The following is a 16,695-nucleotide window of genomic DNA, read 5'->3' as shown; positions in this document are numbered from 1 at the left end:
ATATTGATAAGAATATATACTGATTAGAATATAAAAAGCCTCTATGGAAAAACATATATATCTCACTATCGAAAAAGACTATATTCTTAAATTAAGAATATATTCTTGAATAAAGAATATATTCTTAATTTCAGAAGAGAATATCATCTAAAATCTTTAAGAAGATTTTTTAAGTATAAAATCTTCTACTTACGAGAATATAATTTTTTCGGTGCACGCTCGGTCGAGGGAATTGAAAAGCCGAAAAAACACACTCTGTGTCTCTCTTCTCTCGAAATCTTTTCACCAGAGATACTTGTTTCTGTCATTTTTAATGCGAAGAAGAGAGAAGATAAGATTTTTCAAATTGTTTTCAAATCGACGATCGTAAATATCAAAGTCGGTCAAGTGTTCTTTGAAAAGATCCGTATCTCTTCCACCCGTCTCTCAACACCTTTCTCAAAATTATTCGGCTATTAGAAGTCTTTCACTTCGTGGAAGTTCGTTCGCGGCGGTGCCGCGCCGACACAGACTCACGTTTCGACTTCTTTATCGTCTACGATTTCGGGCTTCGCGGTAGCCGCGCCCCGAAAGGGCGAATGCGCAAAATCTGCACATTCTTCGTCGTCTCTCGTCGCGATCGTCTCCGCGCGGCACCTGTTCCTCCCGCGTGACGACGTCACACGCGACGACGCATCGAAGGACGCATTGATACGACCGTGACCTAACTCGCAGCGACAGAGCGTGGGCTTCCTAATCTAGTTGTGTCTCCGCGCGATACAAGAGGAGGGCCACCATACAACCGATAGGCCCTGTATCTAGCAGACGAGGCACGTAGGTTTACGATAAATTCCGTTCGTTACGTGTTTTTCAAGTATCTAATCGTCACCGCACGCATTTCCTTCCTTTCTCGGCTGACATCAATCAATCGGCCGAATATTGACACGTGCATAAATTTGTGTCGTTCATCACGTGAGTCAACTTCTGTTGCATTCCTCTCTTTTCGGAAATAAGATCCGTCGCGAAACTCTTCGTTTTTTTTTTATTTCGTTTCACTTTATGACGCGCGCAATGTATTCGCGAATATACGCGCGAATAATCGCGGATCGCGGCAGAAATTTATGTCAAATAGACGAAGGGGAGAGAAAAATTTATTATAACTTTAAGACTCGTGAAATTACCAACAAGATATGTATAAGGCCTTACGAGCTATTCTCAAGATGTTTTGAGTAGAAACTTGTACGTGTATATATTGTATATACATACACATGTAACAAATTCAACTTGTAAATTTTTACAAGTGTTAACTAAACTAACTAAAATTTTTTTTCGCAAATTTTAAAATTAGTTAGGGGGGTATTCGGGGTCTGTCATATGTGAGATGCAAATCCGGCATCCCGTATGATTTTAAGAATTGAGTTTTCAACTCAAAAAACACTCACTTGTAAAAATTTACAAGTCGAATTTGTTACATGTGTATGTAAATATATACACGTACAAGTTTCTACTCAAAACATCTTGAGAATGGCTCGTAAGGCCTTGTACATATCTTGTTAAAAAAATTTATACTTGTGAAAATCGCTCGCGAGATGCGATCCGGAGAACGGAAATGTTGTCTCTGTGCAACTTTACAACCGAAGAAAATCGCGATCTCATAAACGAGAGATATTCAACGTCGTGCATGTTCGCCGAAGATATTAAATCTCTGGATGTAAATGTGAAAAAATCACACGTGATGATTTCTCGATTAGAAAAAAAATTTAAAACGGAGAGAAACGGTCACGTTCGCAAAACATGTCGTATATGTATAATAAGAAGAAAAAAATTAAAACGAGATAAACGGTTCGATTGGGACATATGACGTCTTCTCGTCTTCTTTAAAATGCCACCTCAAAATTTTTCTTTGCGATTACATACATTCCGACGAAATTATGCAAGCATCAAGTTCACGACCGAGACGCGATATCGCTTGTTGTTTTATCCGCCGCGTTATTTTTCGTTATCTCGTTTTTCGGCAATAATTAAGTCTCGCTCGGCCGATGAGAAGCTGAAACACACACACACACACAGCGAACGTTGATTCGAGAACGTTTCTGTGTGTTTCTCGATATTATTTATTACAGATACTAATAATATGACGGCGAGATAAAACTCGGTTTTGCCTTCGCCGGAGTTCACGGAAAGGTCGACCGGAGGAGGACTTTTTTTTTTTTTTTATCCGCGGTGACGTGAAAGTTCGCGCCATGCTGAGAAAGCAAATAAGTCAAAAGTCTCGATAATATCTTGCCGAATCTCGATTTATCACAGTTTGAAACGTTTTCCTCTTTTTTTTTTTTTTTTTTTTTCATCGCAAAAGAGCATGCAAAAGTATTTAATCTTTAAAACACGCAACTTCTCTCGAACTTCATATTTTTTTCTAAAAATTCTACAAAACTTCAATAAAGTTTTGCATCTCACGAGTGAGAGAGAGAAACACTTGAGAAGGATTTTAAAAAAAGTACTTCTCGCAAAAAAAAAGACGAGTCGAACATTCGTGTCTCGGAGAGAGTTTCTTTAAACACTCGTCGCGCGACCATCTCACGGGGGAACGAATTAGAGTCGTGACTTTTCTCCCTCTCGCTTTTCCCACAGTCAAGAGCTTTCCGCGTTGACTTTCGAATTTTCTTTCTCGCGTAAAATTACTTCGTATTTTTTTTTTTTTTTTATCTGCGTCCGTTGAGACTGAATATGCAGCGTGAAAAATAATCGAGTCGCGCGTTCGCAAAAGACTCGCAGAGAAAAAGAGAGACGCAATCTCTCCTTCCTTGAGAGGTGGATGAGACGAGAAAGTGGGGGGGGGAAGAGCTTTAAAGCTCTTAAGTGTGGATCTTCAGGGGCTGCTGCGGTTACAGCCTCCGTTTCGGCAACGAAGAAAGATAGAAAAAGAAAGAGAGGGATGAGAGAGATATCTTTTTAACATATACCGCGACTACGAGTGTTTCGTCCGCGTGGAAGCTCGTTACGCCGCGTCGACCGTTTTTAACTGCGCCAGACATCCACCCTCCCACTTACCTATTTATGAAATAGAACAGGGGGGAACACACACGTTTCTCTCTTTCACTTTCTCTCCCGGTGATTTTTTCGTGTGTGCGCGTACATACATGCGTACGTCGCGGAGTGCAAGAGCAGAGTCGGATGCATCGTCCCGGGAGGACACGTGGCCAATCTCAAATTAAATCTGACCGATCCGAAAACTTTCTTTTTTTTTTAGATCGATACGATACAGGCTTCTATTTTCGTTTATATACTTACCTTTAGAATATTTCGTATTTTTCAGTGAAAATTAACTACTTTCTCTCAAATTAATTACTTTCTCTCTCTATATATATTTTCAATAAAAATTGTTTCCATTATCGAATTCCTATTGTTCGATCAACTTTGTAGAATCAATCATGCTGCAGAAAATTTGTCGCAACTATAATTTTAGCTCTTTTGAATAAATTAGTTTTTTACAACAATATGATCTAACGGAAAGATCGTAAATAGCGACCGCGGCGCGCGCAATTGCTACGAGGGTATGTACGCACGCGCGGGTTGCATGTACGCGGTAAAAATTGCCCAAACTTTCTATATACGAGAGTGTGAAATAATACCTAAGTATCGCAAGGGAAAAGATTGGAAGAACGATCGAGGATCAACAAAAATGCGCGCAGATGAACAAGAATGTTAACGCGACGATAACACATCGCGACAATTATGGGGCGGTGATATAAATTGTTCAACTGTGAAATTAAGGTCGCCGGAATATCGCGAGAGAAAACGACGCGATCTGATTTTTATTTTTGTTTCATCCAAGTGGTATGGAAATTTGTTACACCGAAAAAATTGTATTCTTGTTTTGAGGATATCCCACTTACTTTAAGTATATTTTATACTAAAATAGGCGCCAAGAAGAGTTTCTTATTTTAAGAGGAAAATCCGCTAAATAGTAATATTGATAAGAATATATACTGATTAGAATATAAAAAGCCTCTATAGGAAAACATATATATCTCACTATCGCGCGCGAAAAAGACTATATTCTTAAATTAAGAATATATTCTTAAATAAAGAATATATTCTTAATTTCAGAAGAATATCATCTAAAATCTTTAAGAAGATTTTTTAAGTATAAAATCTTTTACTTACAAAAATATAATTTTTTCGGTGTATATATATATATATATACACGTACACCGAAAAAATTGTATTCTTGTTTTGAGGATATATCCCACTTACTTTAAGTATATTTTATACTAAAATAGGCGCCAAGAAGAGTTTCTTATTTTAAGAGGAAAATCCTCTAAATATTGATAAGAATATATACTGATTAGAATATAAAAAGCCTCTATAGGAAAACATATATATCTCACTATCGAAAAAGACTATATTCTTAAATTAAGAATATATTCTTAAATAAAGAATTATATTCTTAATTTCAGAAGAATATCATCTAGAATCTTTAAGAAGATTTTTTAAGTATAAAATCTTCTACTTACGAGAATATAATTTTTTCGGTGTACGTTAATTTTTTTTCTTACATATTTTACACGAACTTGTACAAAAAAAAGCCTCGCTACTTATATTAACACAATCTTGAGAGTAAAAAGGTTTAAACAATCGCCGGAGACGCGTTGTATCTTACACTTCTATATATTTTTTATCGTTATGATTTTTTTTACCAAGTTTCTTTTTATCGCGTGAAAATCAAGGTCAAGATCGCGCCACGGCGTCATTCAGACGCAAAAGTGCAACGTGAACCCTTTTTACGTACGTACCCCTCCGCGAAGATCCCCATAGAGAGAGAGAGAGAATATATATCTAGCCTACGTCAGCCACCACTCTCTCTCTCTCTTCTTGCTTACATAATATCCGATTGCTTCCCCAGTCCGATTTCGTCCCCTATCTCAAGAGGATTCCCGTGTCCTCTGACCTCTTCTCGTCCTCGTCGCGGTAACCCAATGCCCGCATTTTAATTCCCCGTCTCCTCCTTCCCGCTCGTGCGTATCTAGTTACGTGGCGTTTCTTTATTACGAAAACGGCGCGCCAAGTTATATACGAGGCGCCGTGTATAAAAAACGAACGAGACGTAATTATATCTCAATCTTATTAGGTTTGATTCTCAATGATCCAATGACATATAAGAATATATTGTGAATTTCACAATGGTTCGGTATTCTTCCTGTATTAAAATCCCAGCGAGAGGAGAATAAAATCTTTGAGAATTGTAAATTTATTTGTATTTATTGTCAATTTATATCGGGAAGTTTGTTATGTTTTTTTTTTCTGCTGATTTTACGTTACAGGCATTTTTTTCTATTCAAAAAATAATTCGGATTATAGAGGATTGAAGATGTTTCGGACATCTTCGTGCGTGAAAAAGAAGCGGATGTTCTATCTCGCCGTTCTGTCTTCCGTTCGAGTGTTGCAAGAATTTTTCACATACGGGGGGGAGGGAGGATCCTAACCCGCCCCGATGAACAACCCGCTATTTTTGTGGGTCAAGGTGGCGTCACGAAGGCGCGAGAACCGCAACCCGACCCGCGCCCGTATGCACATGGATGAGTTGCGCGATGCGGTGTTCTTGAGAGAGTTCGTAGGACTCCGGATCATCAGCAGCTTCTTGCTTACCTACATACAATATCCGATTGCTTCCCAGTCGCATTTCTGCCGGATGTGCTGCTCGCGTACGCCGACCTCACTCTCGTCGTACTTCTCCCTCATCGCTTTTGCTTTTCTTCTCTTTTTTTTTTTTTTTTCACCGGAGTAACTCGAGACGAATTCTCTTATTTTTCTCCGTTGTCCAGTGTACGTGTGAGAGAAAGAGAGAGAGAGAGAGAGAGAGAGACGCACGTTCGCCGATCTCCTCTGTACCAGGAAGGATAAAACACGCCGTTTACGCGTGGCGTCGCACTTTTTTAGCCGCACACCGTTTAAACCGCCGCCGCAACGCGATCCGGACGACGCGCGATCGCACCGGTTTTCGAGAAAATCACATTTCTCGCTTGTAAGCGGTAATACGATCCGCGGCACGAGGAGAAGAATTTCTTCCTATTTATGAAATCAAGTCTTTTTTTTTTTTTTTTGTAAAGTACACACTCTCAACAGATATAATTCAACGTGACATATAATTGTTTTTTGTTCTTTTCGATTTTATGTTTTTTTTTTTCAATTTTTGCCGTGGAAAAATTTATTTCGTACACGCACGATGCGATTTGTGCGTTTAAAATGCGGCATACGGCGCGGGCTCATAACGAGCAGGCTCGCGCTATTATCGGTAAACGCCGGAAACTCTGATAAAGTCGTGTCCGTTTCCATCCTTCCCTCGTCGCTTATAAACTTCCTGCTTATTTCTTCCTTCTTCTATTGTGTTCGCTCTGACGCGCTTAAAATTTCATTGTAATTTTCCGTAATTTTCACATCTCGCGGCGCATTTAACCGCTCACACTTTAGACACCTAAATTGTTCTCGAAGCTATTTCTCTCGCTAATTCGCGCGCGTTGGTCGAGATTTTGAAATACAAAAAAAAAAAAAAGAACACGAAGAAAATTCTACATTTTTTTTTTTGCTATTTTGTCGTAATGCGAAATAAACGATAGAGATCGTCGTATAATGACGTTTTAAATACTTCTTCATTTTCTAAAATTGCAATCTGTCATTAAAAATGACTTTATAAATCGTTAGAATCTTCAGATCGCGTTGACTCATCAATAGATCGTTAACTTCTATTCCAAGACTAGCGTTTTTTTTTTTTTATCGTAACGTTGCTCAAAAATTGCATAAGCAATTTAGACTCTCACTTGCACGTTCCGTTAGTTTCTCTCTATTTAAAAAAAAAAAAAAAAAAACCACGTTCTGTTATTATATTAACAACCAAAAGAATTCTCTTTTCCATTTGCGAACGGACCAAGTGAGATCTAAAACAAGTTTTTATTACCCGGGATTTTGTCGCGGACGCGCATTTGCGCGCACATTTGAAAATAGCTTATGTGTTCAACCGCTCTCTCTACGCTCGGTCCGAGAAACCTATGCATATTCATAGTCACGTAAATGTAAGGGAGGGAGGAGGGGAGGAAAACGCCGCGAGTCCGCGAAACAATAGTTTGCGAGTGGTCACGTAAAAAGAGGCCACAGCAGATACGGTAGCTTCCGTCGGAGACACGTGTGTGTGTGCGTGTGGTTCTTCTATTCTCTTTACCTGGCCTGAACGAAAATGCACCGCACCGTCGCGCAATTGATTTTTACCACCGGAAAAATCCGACGGTGCCGCGCGCAATTGTATTTTTGAACCTTTTTACATAATTAAGTAACAGAAAAAAAAAAAAAAAAAAGAGAATCTCTCTTTTGCGTGGGAGGAACAAACGATCACTGTGTTGCGCAAAGTTTACGTCGCGTTTGCGCGATTACAAAAATAAAAAAAAATAAAAATTATGTGCGAAAAGAAAATTCGACGATATGACGACGGTCGTCGGGTTCGATTAACAATTGGAGCAATAATAAATGTTAGTTTACTATTGTTAAAAAAATTAATATTTTTATTGCCAAGCGTGCCAAGATACACCGGCTTGTTAATTAATTACGTTCCAACAGATAACGCGTTTGTAAATTAAATAAAATATTAGATTTTTTTTATTAGATGTACGCAGGATAATGCGTGTGTGCGTGCGTGCGTGTGTTTGTTTGTTGTGCGTCTGTGCAGTTGCATAATTACATCTCAGGTACTTAGCAACACGATCCCATTGACCACTGTATCAAATATTACGTCAGATTAAGAAATCAAGGATATTGCATTACGCGCGATATTTATCGCGCAATATTAACCTTATCGTTTGTTCGAGTCGAATCATTGCTTTTGACAATCGCGAAGACTATTATATACGCGCGCTAAACTCAATCCGCAATTGAGAATCGGCAGCTCCCGATTATCTCGCGATTCGACTTATTTTCGTTTTTTTTTAGTTGCAAATTACGTGTACGCGATACAAAAAAAAAAAATAATAATAGCGAAAAGGATTTCGCGATGTGTGTCCGTTGCGTTTGTAAGAAAGAGAGTCCACAAGGTGTGAATCGGTGTGAATGTAAAACGCAGTGCACAACATCGGTGAGGCGGAGTACTATACGGAGGGTCGCGAGTGCGTGAACTGCGGGGCGATTTCCACACCCCTCTGGCGTAGGGACGGAACCGGGCATTACCTCTGCAACGCGTGCGGTCTCTACCACAAGATGAACGGAATGAATCGGCCTCTAGTTAAACAGCCACGTCGCCTGGTAAGGAAGACCACTTCGCGACCAACACCACCACCTCCTTCTTCTCCACCGCAATCCCGGAACGGAATTGTACATAACACACAGCTGTCGCAAAACACGATGGATCGTTGTACACTTGTTTGTATTTGGATCTTTTAATTCACGCTTTTAATCTCCGCTTTATCTCCGTTGCTGGCGTCGATCAATCGAGAGATGCAGGAAAATTTTGAAAATAAGATTTAACAACGTAAAAAAGTTTGAAAAAAAAAAAAAAAAGTACAAATTGGATGAAGTGAGCAAAAGCAAAAGTGTTGCGCACGTGTTAACTCCGTGAAGCCGAAAAGGTAAAAAATTCGAAAATAAAAAAAAAAAAAAAAGGAAAAGGACAGTCGGAAAGGAGGAAATAGAGGGAGAGAGAAACACGCAAAAGGATCTTTTCTCGTTCGCACTTTTTGTCCGGGAGGAACTATGGGGGAAATCGCCCGTGATGTTGTCGCCCTTTACTATCGCATCAGTATATTGTAAACAAGTGACGTTTGAAGCGATCGGAAACTAAAAAAAATGAATAAAAAAATGTTCTATTCACACCCGATGTGTGTGTGCGTGTTTTTGGCAAAGACGCGCAGGAAAAGAAATGTCCTTAACGCATGGCCTCATGTCTGTTTCAGTGGCGGACCAGGGGGGCGAATACTACAAAACCTTCTGTGGGTATAGTGGCGCCCGTCGTGGCGCCTTCGCGGAGGAGAAATCGAGCCGTCGTTTGGTAGGTGTCATCCTCCCAAGTCAGCATTCTCTCTCTCTCTCTTTCTCTCTCTTTTCTCTTTTTCTGTCCCCTTCTCTCTAACGATATGGTGGTGATATGTTTCCTTCTCGCCTCTTTTTCTTCTCCCCCCCCCTCCCGCCGTCTACAACTAACCGTTGTCATCAACATTCCTCCGATTTCCTGTAGATTGTATCGCTCTTCCTGTTTCACTCAGAAAAAAAAAAAAAAAAAAAAAAACTCGTCAATCTTGTCGTTGTGATCCCTTTTTGTAGTTGTGCATATAAGAGTAGTATACTGTAACGTTGGTTGTGGTGAATAATCGTTAACAACGAGACGAACAACGAATCGCGGTAAGATAGAAAAAAAAAAATGGCGCTCTTCTTTATCTTGACGCGATTCGTCGCTCGTCACTGTACTAAGAAGCAGTTTTAATACATTTGATCTGAAATGGGTATTGGTGATTGTAATTACACTACCGAGTGGTTTGCATGTTGTTAATGTACATTTTTAGTGTGTTTTTGAAGTTTATAACATATGTACGTATTATTTTTGCGAATTAACTTAAAATGTTTTGCTACATCGCGTGTAATATCCGATGAGCTATTGTAATGTAACTCGTGTGTCTGATATTCCAATAGAATGGGAAAAAAGATTTGTGTTCGAGAAACGCGAAGAGATTCATTCAAGAATCTTCAACGCGCTTTGTGAATTGCGTCAAATTTAGATAAAAAAAAAAAAAATCAGAGAAAGTAAATATGCTTGAACAAACAATCTGCTTTTAATAATCGAAAAAAAAAAAAAACTGCTTATGATCATCAGGGATCGACAATGTTTTTCCTCTCTCTGTCTCTTCCGAGTTCCTCAATCTCGCTCTATCTAGCGCAAACATATCACGCTTTCTTCGATCACGATTCATTTTGTACATAACGTCGAAGTAGCGCCCGACCTCGATCGCGCGCCGCGACGAAGACAGTCGACGTTAATTTGGTTTTTGTTTTTTTCACTTCGCTAACTGTCTTCGTCGTTGGCGTTTTTTTTTTTTTTAGCGCGTCTCCAGAGAGTATGTGGAAGACACACACACTCGAGTCGTAGCCCCGAGGTGCCACTATACCCATGGCAACGAGCACACTCTCCCTCCCGAAATCACGTGCAGCCTGTGTTATTTTTCTTTTTCTTTTTTTTTTATTTATTAAAAGTATATACACGTCTCTCGCAAATCTCACGTTTTTTTGCGATTTTTCCAAACCACACGGAATGATTCTTTGTGTTTGTTGAGTTTTTCCAGGCTCGCGCGTTTGATCTCTTCGTGACCGAGGGTGGCTCGCTTTACGGCTCCGCGGTCTCTCTCTGTGGTAACCTTGCATAGAAAAACTTTCTATTCACGGTAAACTCTCATCTAATCCTTTCCCGTGTTCTCTCTTCGGAGTTTTGTTGTCAGTATAATAACAGCAACGGCGAAAGCAACAAAAAAAAAAAAAAAAAAAAAATTAACGACACCACAAGATTTCACACAAATAAAATAACACACACACACACACACACACATGCGCACACGTAAAAGTTTTCTCGTATACACCTACTTATTTTTTGTATTAATTTTGCACCAGACTAAAGTTACTGTAACGTTTTAGGTTTGCATGAATTCTCTCTCACATTAACTTAAAGTTCTCTCTTTCTCAGAAAAAAAAGAACGAAACACATTTCGTTCTTTTTTTTTTTTTTTAAACATTTTGTAGAATTGTAGAATTGTATTAACCCGTTTCATATTTTCCCAGGCTGCCAACAGGCGCATTGACCTCTCTTGCAGCAACTGCGAGACGCGAATGACGTCGTTGTGGCGTCGCAACGCAATGGGGGAACCGGTGTGCAATGCTTGTGGTCTTTATTTCAAGTTGCACGGTGTCAACAGGCCGTCGACCATGAAGAAGGACAGCATTCAAACGCGCAAACGGAAGCCCAAGGGTGGTATGAAGAGCTGCGACACGCCGCTTTCCAACAACGTCGCGCAGTGTGCGAACAACAACAACAACAATACACGCCCGTATTCACGTATGTAAAGTTTTTTTTTTTTTTTTTTTTCATAAAAAGAAAAACGCACTTCTCGAGAAAGCGGAAAACACGTTTTTGCTCGATCGATTGGTCCTAACTAATTGGCAACTCCGCGCGCGAGATTTCTCCCGTCCAATCTCGCGTATTATCGCGAAGTCTTTTTGTGCCACCGTCTTTGATATAAATTTTTTCTTCCGTAAAAAGTCTCTTTTTCGTCAAAAAGAAAGAAAATTGATTTAATATACAAAAATTATTTTATTATTTTTTGCAATTAACAGCACTCACTTGCGCCTCAAAGATACCCGTCGGCTCGGTGTACGCAAACGACCTGTACAACAGTCCTCAGCTTTCGAAAATAGTATGCTATCAACCTTCGATGTACTATGACGTTACGCAACAGCAACAGCAACAACAGCACCAACAGCTGATGGAGACTCACTCGCCGAAGATCGAGTGCCCATCTCCGCCAAGCACGCGCTCACCCGGAATGATATCCGCCGGACAGTCGCCCGATCATCATCAGCTCGCTTCGCCGCATATCGTCACGTTGGGAAATTCGTCGACCAGTCCAGGCGGGACCAAACTCATGCTGGACAACGGTCATCTGGAGAGGCCCACGGTCGTATCCATATCGTCTTAAGAAGGATTCGTCAAAATTTGTGATATACCGCGCGTGTTATGTACACCTTTTCATTTTCGGAATGCGATGTGTGGTGGTGTGTTTTAAGAACTCGGTTCCAACATCTGTTTTCAATTGAAAGTGTTTTTGTTTGCAATTTATTTCTCTCGTCTTTATTTTTTTTTTTTCTTTGTTGACCGTTTCACCGCGGGAACTCGGACGCAAAAAAGCGCACACCGTGTGCTATATATATATATATATGTATAATTATATATAACTTGAAACATTAACAAAACATAAAAAATAAATATACAGAGATGTAGGATTAATTAGAATGTATGACATTGTTAAACAAAAAAGTTTGGTTAGGTAATGTGTAAAAAAAATTACGAGTTTGCAGAAGAGTGCCGAAAGTGCCTACGAGCTTGCGACAAAAATTTGGCTGGACATCTGTAGCAATATATATATTGAGTATGTACGTATAACGCATTTCTCGAGCGTTTGCGCATACATATATATAGGTGTCAATGGCGATGAAAGAAATAACAAATATTTTGCATAAAAACTCGCGTGTAAATAATGCACTAGATGAAATACTACGGTGGCACTGCAATCGGTTGGTTTCGAGCGACGAAGAAAACGCGAGGGAAGAAATGCTCGAAATATATTTTAACTTATGTGACAGCAACATCGTTGCGACGCATGTAATTTTCGGAAAAATGAAAAAATGAAAAAAAAATTGTATCTCAACAACAACAAAGTGTTTGCGAGAAAAGTGATTTTCTCTCGCGAAATGCTTTCTTTACGAGACAACATTCGTTGTAAACAATTAAAGTGAAACACATCTTCTATGTTGTGGTTAAGAATTCTTGAAGTGAAGAATTCTTGAAATATTGTCACTCAGAATCTCAGTGTAATACTTATCAATGAAACTTTAGCCGCTCGGGTGTTACGCGTACATTCGATACGAATACAGCAGAGTTTCCTCTCGTTTTTTTTTTTTAAGTCCTCGCTTCTCGGGTGATTCTTATATCCTTGCGATCATCGATTTTTTTTTTTTCCCCCTAAGTTCTCATCTCGTGCCGCCGTATGATTGATTGTGCATGCGCGGAACATATTCTCGCCATATGCGCGTCGTGCTGGATCGGGTTGCCTGCAACAATAAGTGTTTTCGAAGAAAAAGAGGACGGTTAGCGCTTACCCTATTTTCCACCTCAGGTTAACGCGGGAGAAAAATGAAAGTAAAATATTAGAAGATTCTCCCTAAAACCCTCGGACGGTCCGTAATCACCGCGGACGTAAACCCTCGGAAAGTCCGCCCGGACGACGTCGGCACTTTAAAAAAAAATGACAGTATCCGCGAGGGGGCGAGGGAAAGAGGACGAATTGACAACTCTGACGATTACTGTAAACGAGTAAGAGGAATAAACAGGAAAAAATTTGAGAAGTGAAGGCTGAACGGATTTTAATTGGTAACTCGAGAATCAACGGAAATTCTGCTGTAAAATTGTTTTTTTTTTTTTTTTTTAAATATGTTACTTTTAAGTATATTCGTCAATTTTATGTGCTCTACGACTTGACGTCGTAAACAAATCCGTTTACAAAATACGCATTCCATTTCTTTCTTCATTCAGCTGGACGATCATCTAGCTGAATATTTTCCCTCCACCCGGCATTGTGATACGCACATGATCGAGAAGTATATATATATATATATATAATTTATATATATATATTATCGAGAAAATTATATATAAATTTATTGTTAGTGACAATAAATTACGTACTCAATGTATGCGCGCGCACGTATTTCCGTAATACGGATGTCGAACCTCGCTGAAGTGAAAATCTCCGGAGACCGGATGCGCAATCGATATTGTGAAAAAACAAAAAAATTTTATTTTTCTCCGTGCACGCGTTGAATTGAAGTGGAAGTGTACGTTTTAAAGTGAAAATGGCAGCACGAGAGGAGAAGTTCACTTTAGCAAAACACAAAATCTTTCTCTTTCGCGACAATTTCGTCTTATCGCGGCATTCGCCTTTTATTGAAGTTCGACCGCAGTACGTGTATATGTTACGCATGTAAATTTGCATAAACACATGGTATATATTTGACTTCGAATTTAAACAACACACGTCCGGTTCTCCGTCATTCCGTTTCTATTCTTACAGATCTCGCGGTGTGCGGATGATCCGATCTTTACGCGAGCGCAAGGAAAACCTATGCGATTGTTTTTTTTTTTTTTTTTTTTAAATAGGCTTCGAATGATCGATTCGTGAAAATTACAGAATTTTAATTTTTGTTTTTTTTTAATCTCTTTTTTTGCACCTGTTGCGCGCTCTCTCTTTTCTATAAGCGCAGCATTAGATTTATACATCATATAATTTTAGAGATTCTGTGTTAAATATATATACGTTATGGCCAAAAATTATTTGTAACATACATGTGATCATAATCAACAATGTGTATATGTATATTTATATACAAATATGGTAGTTACACAAATGGTGCTACACAATAGGACCTGTAAATAAGCTATCTTGTGTGGAGAATATTTTGTAAAAAAAAAAAAAAATTTTATGTAAAGTACAACTACATACGTTACACAGGTGTAAATTTCTATATGCTTATGTAAGCGAATTTACATCTCTCTTGCAGATGAAAAATTAGTTTCTTTTTTTAAATAAATTTACAGAAATTTGCAGAAACCGACGAAAGCAAAATTTGTGAATTGTTGCGTGTGTACAGCACCAGGCAGGGTAATAAAATATACAAAAATATAATAATAATAACAATTTGTACATTTACATAAAATCTTTACACAATACGCTATATTGTTTATGTAAGATTTCTATTAGTAACGATTTGATATAGTTACGCGAAAAAAGCGAGATATGAAAATTATCTCTTATGTAAATTATACCTGGTTTTTAATTTGCATATTATGTGTGCGTGTCTGTTATTATCAAGTCTTTTGCAGGCAAAATTTCAAAAATTATGTATCATTTTGAAGTATTTGCCATTTCTTTTTTTTTTTTTTATAGTAACGTTCAAAGAAAAAAGAAAAAGTTTAAAAACAATCGATCGATTCGCAACATTTTGTTGTTTGCGGACAATTTTGCCGCACCAAAGTACGTTCCGTTCAAATGCGACGAATAGTAAGGGCTGACACTTCTTGCAAAGAAGAAAAAAAAAGAGACAATCGTAAATCTCATAAACAATCAGATATGACTGATAATTTTTCGAAATTGTTGATACATAAATTTTCTCATATAACGCATGTGACTTACGATTATCTCGCAAAAAAATTTCATACATAGCACAAATAAATTAGATATTCTTTTAATTCTCTCTTTCTAGATTTATTAAGAAAAATTATTACAAAAATAAATTTTATTACTTCATTAAATTTTTAATTTCTATCTCCTTAACCTCCAACGCACGACGGGGAAGAGAGTTTGGGGAAGAGAATCGAAGACTTGATCTCAGATAAAAATAACTTCGATTATTTAATCTACAATTTTCTTCTTTCTTTTTCTTTTTTTAAAAATATTTTTTGATCTGATATTATAATATCTCGGTTATTATTTCTAGGAATAAAAACGTTTATTTAAAAATCTTTGTGCTCTCTCGTACGTCTTTATGTCATATAAACGCATCACACTTGTTTCATAGATTTTACATTTTTCATATTACAAATAAAAATTAAATATTACTTTTATATATTATTATAACGATAAAAAGTAAATGTGAAAAAAGTATAACGTGCACATTGATAGTACATAAAACGCATTATGTTTTTCTTCAGAATTTCAGTTTTATTGTCATTTGAAAAAAAGTGACACTTTTATTACGCTCAAAAATTATCAAAGAAGATTATCTGCGAGTTGGGATTGTAAAGTAGGTAGTAACTTAACGTGAAAACAGTGCTCAGCTGACAAGACCAAGAAGTCAGTGAACGGCCGGAGAACGGGGTTCATCCTTGTGTATTTTTCGACGATAATGCAATGTCTCGCCTAATCTTTGTGCGAGCCACGCATGCTCCGTCCTGCTTTATTAGCACTGGCGTAACCAGAGAAAGTATATTAAATTTCAACAACAACAAAAATATCGCAATATATCATCCATCTAAACTATCATAGAAATTGCTCTCGTCAGTTAGCTACATATTAGAAACCTCATGTTTTTCCAATGATGTCGAACTGTTTCGTCTGTGTTTTTTTTTACGCTCGTTTTTGCTTTGAAAGAGCCAGGGAGTCTCGAGAAAAAAGAAACTCCAGGAATCTTGAGAAAAAAAATAGAAACTCTATGGCATCCATAATGCACTTTTCTATTTTTCTTTTTTTAGAAAACAAACAAAATTCCTAATCCTTGCCAAATGATAAATGACATTCCTGTTGTCACTTCTTGTTAAACGGATCGTAAAGGTTTTTCTTTGCGGTTTAAACAAATATTTTGTTTTGAATGAAGTGAAAGTTTTAACACACATCAAATTACAGAAAACAATAATCCAAACAAGTTTTTTTTTACCGCGCGGTCGTATATAATTTTATTATTTATCCTTAAAGATCTTTTTAATTAATTAATTTATTTATTTATTTTTTTTTTGAAAGATTTCTGTAATAATAAAATATAACGGAAAAATAGAATTTAATCTTAATCTTGCGTAATGTGACACTCATTATCGTTCTATGTCTAACAAGAAGATTGTTTGAACAAATTTCGTAATCATCGAGCAGTCACTATTGTCCTTGTGCGATTACACACAATTTGTTAAATTTATATTAAATACTTAATTATATATAAACGTATATTTATTTATACGACAGTTGCGACAAAAGATGAAAAAAAAAAAAAAATAATTGCGGCGAATTATAAATTTCGATTACGCCATTGCATCTGAGGCAATAACACCGGATCGTCGTCTTATTAGGACGGTGTCTCACCTGAAAGTCTTATCACAACGGTACCCCCGTGTGTGTTTTGTAACCATGGCAACCACGGGCTACCCTCCGCCCT

The 16,695-nt window shown here is 37.8% G+C and overlaps 1 protein-coding gene across 4 annotated transcripts in view; it reads left to right on the top strand.

Moving 5' to 3' along the window:
• Positions 1-14,871, top strand: part of LOC109856590 (box A-binding factor-like) — a 74,608-nt gene extending 59,737 nt beyond the window's left edge. For 2 of the 4 annotated variants that reach the window (XM_020432031.1, XM_020432034.1), the window contains exons 6-8: positions 8,087-8,265; positions 10,783-11,056; positions 11,335-14,871. In XM_020432031.1, the coding sequence (XP_020287620.1) occupies positions 8,087-8,265; positions 10,783-11,056; positions 11,335-11,696 (815 nt within the window). In that variant the 3' untranslated portion in view covers positions 11,697-14,871. Of the gene's footprint in view, positions 1-8,086; positions 8,266-8,912; positions 9,008-10,782; positions 11,057-11,334 lie in introns of those variants that run through there. The other 2 variants (XM_020432032.1, XM_020432035.1) reach the window with 2 other exon arrangements.
• The last annotated feature ends 1,824 nt before the right edge of the window (positions 14,872-16,695 follow it).

The sequence above is a fragment of the Pseudomyrmex gracilis genome, unplaced genomic scaffold (assembly GCF_002006095.1).
Source record: "Pseudomyrmex gracilis isolate BER0280 unplaced genomic scaffold, ASM200609v1 scaffold_125, whole genome shotgun sequence".
In the NCBI taxonomy this organism is placed as follows: domain Eukaryota; kingdom Metazoa; phylum Arthropoda; class Insecta; order Hymenoptera; family Formicidae; genus Pseudomyrmex; species Pseudomyrmex gracilis.
Note: the sequence above shows the minus strand (reverse complement) of the source record. Positions and strands in the feature narration are given on the sequence as shown.